The sequence below is a fragment of the Nanorana parkeri genome, unplaced genomic scaffold, assembly GCF_000935625.1.
Source record: "Nanorana parkeri isolate BGI_ZX_2015 unplaced genomic scaffold, ASM93562v1 scaffold1, whole genome shotgun sequence".
Classification (NCBI taxonomy): Eukaryota; Metazoa; Chordata; class Amphibia; order Anura; family Dicroglossidae; genus Nanorana; species Nanorana parkeri.
The window spans coordinates 4578004-4587651 of NW_017306269.1; the positions used below are offsets into that span (position 1 = coordinate 4578004).

The 9648-nt window shown below is 41.3% G+C and overlaps 1 protein-coding gene across 3 annotated transcripts in view; it reads right to left on the reverse strand.

Annotated features, from left to right (window-relative positions):
- SERTAD4 (SERTA domain containing 4) overlaps window positions 1-9648 on the reverse strand; it is a 50842-nt gene that overhangs the window by 7304 nt on the left and 33890 nt on the right. For all 3 annotated transcript variants that reach the window (XM_018576424.1, XM_018576503.1, XM_018576583.1), the window contains exon 3: window positions 9210-9322. In XM_018576424.1, coding sequence (XP_018431926.1) covers window positions 9210-9322 — 113 coding nt within the window. The remainder of the gene's footprint in view (window positions 1-9209; window positions 9323-9648) is intronic.

Genomic DNA, 9648 nt, shown 5'->3' on the forward strand with positions numbered 1-9648 from the left:
TCTCTAGCAGGGTCACAGACAGAAATAAATACTTGACATGAATTTTAACTCGTTCTCACTCTATCCAAAATGCTTGTTTTGTCATTTAGATGTTTCTTTGATTCTCTAGGATGTGGGAAGGACCTAGGAGTCCTCACTTATACTGCAGGACTGCTGGCTCTGCATTGTGCTTGCTGATATCAGAATGCCAAAGGGAAGTTGCTTTGGGGGAACAGTCGTTCAGCTGGGAGGAAACCAGAAGGGAGGGATAAGGTAAGTATAGTTGTTTTCTCTGTTCCTCCTGAAGTCCTAAACAAAGAAACATTTAACCCTTGCAGTGTAAGGGGAGCCCTGTTGCAAGGGTAATTCCTTTTGCCCAGAATTTAGCTTTAAAGAAAACCTGCTCTTGCTGGAATTCTAAAATTTTTTTCTATCCGGCTGTGTCTAACCAATAATGTCACCGACACAAATATGCAGTCAGTGAAATCAAATGTCGCTATCTGGCTACCTGTTCCAAGTCTTGACAGTATGGAAGTCATTGCGTCAGCATAACAGCCCAGCCACTAACATTTCCATAAGCAGATAAGTAAGCCCCTGAATTCTTTTCATAACAGGTTTCCTTTAAAGGGAAACTGAGGATATGAATATGTGAATCTAAAATATCTGACCATCCATCCTTTTTGTTCCAGGTCAGGGACTCACTTCGTTGATAATGAAGTCCAGACTAGTGATGAGCTGGGGCTTGATGTTGACCCAATTTGCCTGAGTTTGCCCAAGTGTCCGCCATTACCCCCTCCCAGGCCGATCAGTGTCAGCAGTCATGGCAGGAGTATTCCCTGCCCCTTTGTGATGTGTAGCTCTGGGGCACGGAATGCGTCTGCCAAAATTTGTTTTTTGTTTGTTTGTTTTTTTCACACCAAGCCCCAGCTTACCACTAGTCATGATCAAGTTGACCCGTGCCTTTAAGACATGTCAAAAATGGCAACTCCCATATGTCTATCCTCACAGGTTCCCTTTAAACATACATACAGGTTCACTTTAAACATACATACAGGTTCACTTTAAACATACATACAGGTTCACTTTAAACATACATACAAGTTCCCTTTAAACATACTTATAGGTTCCCTTTAAACATACTTACAGGTTCCCTTTAAACATACCTATTGGTTCTCTTTAAACATACATACAGGTTCCCTTTAAACATACATACAGGTTGCCTTTAAACATGCATATAGGTTCTCTTTAAACATGCATACAGGTTCCTTTTAAACATACATGCAGGTTGCCTATAAACATTCATATAGGTTCCCTTTAAATATACATACAGGTTCCCTTTAAACACGAATACAGGCGTGTTCTTCATATGAAAGCTCTCTGGCTGTAGAAACAAACTGCGGCTGAAGTTAAACCAAACAGGCTATAAAAAGTCATTGTATTTGCAGAGAGCAGCAGACAAAGACTTCTGGAAATTATCAGGGAAGGACTTGGGCTCGGACGACTTTATGAAAGTGGAGGATTGCCAAAAATGACACATACCATGCCACAAAATGAAATGGAAACATTTCTACTGAGACAGTGCTGGTGGGACAAGGGCTGAAACATTTCCGCCACACCAACATTGAGGTCATAGAATAAATAGGTCTTGGTAATTTGATTCTTCAATTCATTTTATTATTTTATTTTTCTGTTAACATTCCCAAAACAGGAGTCTGCTGTTCATCACTAAACAGCCGTAATGGGGGGAAGAGAGGTTCACTGCGTTGTGGTCATGGACACGCAGAAGCAACCGGAATGCCAAAAAAAGGAAAACAAATAACAAAGGTTTATAATGGCCAATGCCAACCTACTCAACTTTCAATTCTATTCTGTCCTCTGTTCTATTGGTGTCTCCTTCGCTGCTTTACCGCAAGGTGTAACACTCCATTTTTTGCACCTGCAGATACCGGTAGTTCTCTAGCAAAATGTAGCATGCCTGAAATCTAAGGTTCAGTTCAAAGGAGAAAAAACCTGCCACTCCAAAATTCCAAGTCTCAGCTGAACAGCACGATCACACGGGTGCTGGACAAAAGGCTCACTGTTGCCTGGGATAACGCCACGTGAAAATACAGCGCTCTCTGTGAATCTTCATCAAAATCAAACATATTTATTCATAATGTCCATCACACACTGTAGCATAAAGATGACATGAAAGAGCAACCCATTTACGCATTTTACCGCTTGGGCTTACTCATAGAGGTGACACTTTTCTCCCAGCAATCCACTTAAATATTAATGAACACCCCCCATGGGGGGATACAGATACATTTAGATGAATCCTTGAACACCCCAGATACCCCAAATCCAGGGTCACTCTAAAATGCAAATTTAAACTCGTACCTGACTCCTCCCATCTACTGCACTTGATTGGCTCATTCGTAATATGGACAGCCTTACTAGCCAATCAGAAAGTGCAGGAGGCAGGAAAGGCCAGGGCAGCTCTCGGAACTACCAGGTGCTTAAATGAGTTCAAATGCAATTCAAGTTCATTGGTGTAGTGAGGATAACCGATCTAAGGCTGTGTGTTTAAATTGCTCTGCTCTTCCAAAGTACACCAAAATACATTAAAGTAATTTTAAAAAAATGACAATGAGTGCACAACTTCTTACAAAGTGAAAGTTTCCCTTTAAAAGATCTTATACTGCAACTCTGATAGTTTTGCAAATGAAACTCCCAGGCCTATAAGAAGCAATTAAAAAATATGTTTTACTGATGTCATTTATTTTAATAAAGGAACTCTTTGTGTAGAAATATATGCAACGTGCTTTTAAAGTAATTTATTTTCTTTTTCATTCCATGTGCCCACACACCATGAGAGAGATGGGTGGATCTGGGTAACTGGCGCTTCTATTCCGTGGCAGCAGCTATGATTAGCATGGCTGCCAATATGTGCTAATCATTTCCAGGGATACTATACTGCTAGTGGAGTCCAGCAATGTGTGGTCCACCCATGGCAGGCAAAATGATACGCATGTATTAGTGTAGCCCTAAAGTGCAACTGTCTTGCAAAAAGAAATGTCTAGTTCAAACTAGCACTTAAAGTGGACCTGTCACAAGCCTAAAAAAGCAGCTGCTACTATAATGAGCATGCTTTTGTACAATACAAATCGCATGGGTGTTGCTCTGTTTCTACTTTCTTTCATTTTAAAATGGGAATCGCTTATTAAAGGAAACCTGTCATGAAAGAAACATGGAGGCTACTAGTGCTAAAAATGCCAGTGGCCTGGCTGACCATTCTGCTTTCATACTCTGAATTACACACCGGAACCTGATGCAGATAATGGAATCTCACTTTGCTTTGACTTTCCTGAGCTGCACACTTGTTCTGTTTCAGTGGTTCAGGAAAGGGGAGCAGTAATGGCAGCCCAATGATGTATTCCTCTTAGCGCAGCTTTCCTCTATGTGAAATATCTGCCTTCTGGAAATTGTTTAAGTGGCTCTACTAAAATGAATGGCCCATTTGCACTTTTGTGTGTTGAGCTGGGTGTTAATGTATGTTTTTTTTTGTTTTCTTTTGTGCATTGGGGTGCCATTCAAAAACAATGGCACCTCAATGCATGTTAAGTATGTTACAGTGCATTGTGGTAACTTGAATGGTAAAGCACAAGTGTAAGTGGGCCCTACAATATAGGGTCCCTTGCACTGAATACTCACCTCTCCCATGTTGCCAACCTCTGCTGTAGTATAGAGCAACCTTCAGCTGAAGAATCTTCAGAATCCAACTCTGGTCTCTGCTAAGCTCACTTACTTGATCTGCCTATGCTAGTAGAAGCACAGCCTGCAGCGGGGTACAAGGAAATTGGCACTCCCGAAAGTATGGGCACCAGGAGAGATGAGTCTTCTGTGCAGGGGACCCTTCATTTTAAACCTTTATTTTCATGACAAAGTCACTAAAAAATTTTGTTTTTAGTTCAGTTTTTTTTGGTTCCAAGTCAATCTTCCTGGTTGCAAAGCTGCTTCACTTTCTTGCAATGGGCATGCAACTTGACGGTCAAGCAAAGATTACCCCTTTTATTCAGTAGGAACAAATATTTTTGGAGCAACCCTAACCTAGAGGTAAACCTAACCTTAGCAGGTTAATGCTGACCTAGGTCCAAGTTAAAGCTCTCCAGCCAAAACCCAACATTCCAGCATGCAGTGTGGGTGCCCCAGTGCTCAAAAGAGATTGCTGAAGGCTGTAGGCCCGGAGTAGGCAACCTCTGCATTTGGAATGGTTAAGTGATCTGATGAAGAGACCTATAAGTTTGACATTCAGAATAATATTATTTTTACCTTGCCCTAAGGAAAGAGACTTATTAATGTTGGGTATATTGACCCTGAGGGATAGTTCACACCATAACTGCATGTCCTTGCACAGCTGCAGTGCGATGCGTTTTGACACATTTTTACCGCGGTTTTACGTGTTGGGTTTTTTTTAGCTTAAAATGGGCTTTCAGGTGCACTCCAGTGCGTTCCCGTCTGTTTGCACGCATTTTTGATGCATTTTGATGTGTTCTGTTGCGATCAGGAACAGCTAAAATGAGACAAGCAGTATTTTTTCTGACTGCATTGGAACAGACTGCACTGGTGTGTCAGAGCACCAGAAATCCCATTGGAAAGCATTGTGACGCGATTTTGATGCAGCTACCAAACTGAACAGACTGCATCGAACAGGCCCTAAAGCAGCGACAGATAACCTTGGCAGTCAAGCTGTTGAGTCCCATGAAGTATTGCAAGACCCTACAGCCACCAGCATGACTCCCAGAGGCAGAGTCGTGTTGGGATTTGTAGTTTCACCACAGCTGGAGTGCCAAGGTTGCCTACCCTTGTTGTAAGATATCAGAGTCTGAATCTAAGCCAAAGTCGAGGTCCCTGTGCTGTGTGCAGCAAGCCCGGGAATAGCCTAAAATCCTATCAGAATATGGCTGCATTTGCTACCTGTGCCAGGTGTAGCACAATTTTATAGCTTTTAATAAACATTTCCCATTGGATCAGTACATATTTGTAACTCACTTTGCCCTTGCTGTACACACCTCTACATGTCAATGTAATCATCCTTTAATGGACACCTCCCCCTGGTATTTCGGTTCTCAGTGTGCACTACTGGGTTATATTACCTACTCCTTCCATCTCTGTGAGATTACAGTGGTGAGATTTCTCTGCCATAGCTTGTGCCTTTGTCTCCTTTCTCAAGGTTATAACACAAGTGTCATGCTCGGCTGGGCTCCCCAATTATTTGTTCATGCTACATTAGGCAGAATCCATTGGGAGATCCTGAGACCATCACTTGGTTTTCTAATGGCCCTGGCAGAGGGAGAAACCTAGAACTCTAGTGGAATATCTTACTACTGGTGCCACCGAGTGATACAAGATGCCAGCAAGCGATTCACATTGCCGACAGCCGTGCACAACTAAAATAAACATTCTGCCTTCCAACAGGCGTCAAATAATCTATTTAGAAACTAGGCAATATATTATATCACTGATAAATGTCTCATATTTTCTGCTGTGAACAGAGTGGGGAAGTGCCGCTGAACAATAGCTTAGATTTCATAAACTCGTGTTACGTCAATGTGCGGAAAACGTATGCCTTGCATTAGGTCATGCGTTCAGGTGCACAAAAATGTGTTCAAATTCTGAATAGCATTGCGCTTACTTATGCAGTAAATGTAAATGTCACGTATTTGGTGGATCCCTAGGAGCAATGAGAAGAGGGGTTGGGGTTTTTCCTATTTATTACAATGTATGTAAACCTTAGTATATAAAATAATTACGCAATTATATTGTACTAAATTACTCTTTTTTTTTTTCAGAATCACTTTTTATTAGGTATAAAAAAACCTGGTGATCATGACAGCTCCACCTGCTTCCTTCTTCTACAAGACAACACTGTGCCTATGCAGCTACCCCCTCCAGCATAGCCATCCCAGTCACTTCCGATGGAAGCATTGTTCTGCATTGTATCTACTTTGCCTGCTGCCAGAGCTCCTATGGAGCACTTTTGTAGCAAGAGCATAAGCCAAGGATCTGATTAATTTAGCTTCTAGGTTTAGTAATGTACTGTGGCTGTCACTGACAGCTGACTGTTCCACTAGAGCCAGCATTGGGAGGATATAGGTCCTCAGGGTGAGTGCGGACGGGCCTCATGTGGCCAGATTATCTGTGAAATTTTTGACACTGTGTGTCCCTGTTGGGGGTGTTTCCTCTCACATTCCTCTCTGCCTGACATTCATTGAATAGACAGAAAGCAAGAAGGTCTTTCCTCGCTTAAGTAAGAATAATGTCTTTCCTCGCTTAAGTAAGAATAGAACTCCCCAGTGGAGACTGCAATAAAAAGCTGACAGGGGTGCTATCCCTTACCTACTCTCTAGAAAATTATATCAAGTTTTTTGGCTGGAGTTGGGCTTTAAAGTGTATCTAAAGCTAATGCATAGAGTTTAGAAGGGTTAAAACCCTTCTATGGTTTTATTTTGCCATCTATGAATCCTTAGGTAGATTTTCCCTTTGCTTCCTGTCAGGCAGACACAACAGGAAGTGAGACTAAATCTCCCGAAATGGAGGGGAAATCCCCTCTCAGACAGCTGTCCCAGGAACAGATGTCCCCATAGGAAGATTTCCCCTCACCTCCTGTTTTTGTGTCAACTGTAAAGGTTGGCCTTCCCATCACCTTCTGTTTTGGCCAGGAACAATAGAGAGGATGAATCCCCCTAGCCTGACAAAAAATACCTGAAAGGGATTCTAACGCTTTATTTTAATGACATACAGTAGTTTTATTTTAATGACATACAGTAGTTTTGGTAAATCTTAGGGTGCCCACACACCTTACGATTATCGTACGATAACAGCCGCACGGGCCGGTGTGCGCAAGCGCACACTGCCCGTTCGGCATTGCGGTCATCGGAAACCCGCCCCTCAGGGGGCGTGGCTTGCGATCATCGCAAGTACGATCTGCCTATGCAACATAGGCAGATCGTACGTTTTTTTAAGTACCTTACAACCATCGCAAGACAAAAGTCTTGCGATGGTTGTAAGGTGTGTGCCCAGCCTAAAGGAGACTGTACAAAGATTGCACCAGATTGTACAGCATATGGTGAGCTTCTGACAGCTGTCACCAGAACAGGTGTCCTTATTGGAAACTGCATCTTACTAGCAGCAGTGGGACGACTGGCCCAGGAAATTCACCCAATGCAACAGATTCACCCATCATCCATTTTTGGCTGCATGTAATTTATGAAATGTTGAAAGATTTCTGCAACCAATGGCCAGTAATTTGGACTTCAGCTGATTTGGGGAAAAGATCTTAGAATGCAGTTTTAACATATGTAAAACAAATGTTCCTTGCCCTCATTCTTGGAGAGAGATTTTCTCATCTCACATATTGTTAGAGACAAATAAATATAGTCAGTGTACACTGTAAATCCTACCAACGTTATTGTGAAATTTCCAATATTTCAGGCTTGGATGCCTGGGTTTACAATTTACAGACCCCCAATGTATCGCCCAGTATGTCCCCACATCCTCTTTATAGGCTGACATTATTATTATCACCAGTCTTATTAGGTACCAGTATGATTTCAAAAGATGTCAGTGGACTTCTCTAGAGTCTCTCCCATCCTCTGGAACTCTTTACCCTAACTTGTCCGTCTATCTCCCACCTTGACTGCCTTTGGTCGATCCCTAAAGACTCATCTCTTCAGGGAAACCTATCCCACCTCAACCTAACCACTGAACCATCACATTCTCAAACAATTCATCCCCACACAGCTACCGCCTCATGTATCACTTCCCCCTCCCTTTTAGATTGTAAGCCCTCAGGGGCAGGACCCACCTTACCATCTTGTCTTGAATTGTATTGTGATTGTAAATGTTTCCTTATATTGTAAAGCGCTGCACAAACTGTTGGCGCTATATAAATCCTGTATAATAATAATAATAATAACTACTTGGTTTTACTTTCTATATCGATAGCTAAGAACAGAACATCATAAGGGTTTCATCAGTAATTATAAATTAATTACTTATATACATAAAACAAAACAAAGTTCGTCTACAACTAGTACAATTTCTGCTGTTGTTTGTGTGCAATTAAACTATACAATCGAGGTACAATTACTGACAATGTCACTCAATTGAGTTGATTCCTCCACTTTATTTCAAGGTCACTAATATAGAGAACCCTATTTCAATTTGTCAGGGCTTGACATATCCCGGGAGCCAGGCCGCCAATGCTCCTTACAAATTACAGCTGGCGCCTTTAGGTTTTCCCTAGCTGTTGTCAATAGAATTGGTTAAAATAAATCATGCTGAATCCTGGATTGGACAGGCTGGCTCCTGAATTCCATATTCATTTGTAAACCCCTGATTTAATTATTTAGAGACACAGCCCCATACCCCCATCATCTGTCTCCCCTATTTTAAGTACTCCAATTCTAGAAGCGGTTAACACCACATTATGGGAAAAAAAAAAAACTGGAAAAAACTGAAAACGTAACATTTATTGGGAAGAATTAAAAGGCTGCATGTCTGTTCCATTAAACCTATGCATTTAAAATTGAGAAGAATTCCTATGAACTCTTGTTGGATGTTTGTACGTGAATTTAAACATAAATACTATTAGGACACATAAAAATAAGAATAAAAATGGATGTGGATCTAAATATATATGGGTAAAATATTAAAATACTTAAAAATTCCTTCCATTCTCCTTCTTTATCCACTTGTTGGTCATCACACCCAACTGTGTTCTATACACTTGTGTCTATATGTATACCAAATAGGGCTGTAGCGCTTCCAATCCAGTTTTTTTTCTTTGTGTATACTGCTAAAGGAGGCAGCACACCCCCAGCCACTAGTTAAACGCACCTTGCACCACCAGAGTAGTGAGTTTACTACATTTGCCGTTTAACACCACATTATGGTGTCCCTGGCCCCTAGTGGATACTCCATAGGAGGATATGGGAAATGTATTCTAGAGAGGGGACTCAAATCATTGCAAAAATACTGTAGCTGCCACTGCAGGAGCAGAGGGAGGAAGAAAACTCCCAACCAGCGTCATAAAAAAATAATTCAGACACCAGGCAGGGGACGGGGAAAAGGGGGGCATGCCTGATATCACCTACAATAAAAAAAATGGCTGTAATAAAAAAGACAGAAAAGAAACAATCACAATCATATGATGTAACAAACGAAGGTAAAGACAAAATGGAACATACTTTATGACTACAGCTGCTGAGCCGCAGATGATAATCCTCTTCTACATATTTCCTTTTAAAGTGTGTATTCTTGGATGCAGTTTTGGGATGTGAAACTCCCCTGTTATGTGACTCTGTGGTAATAAATCAGATATGACAGATGATGACACATAGTTCACGCAAGGTTCTCCAAACAACATAACTTAGTTTCCTAAGACACACACACAGAACACATCATGCCACACAGCGATATTCTACTGCTCCAAACACTCCAAATGTAACCCAGTGCTGGAAGAACTAGCAGAGAGTGTCTCCAACCTTAGAACAATGCAGCGAGGAAATAATGCAAAAATTAAAGGACAACTATAATAATATGGTAACATGTGTTCAATTATATTAAAGTTATTACATTTATAAACAGAAACATTTTTCTGTGCGTGTGTATATATATATATATATA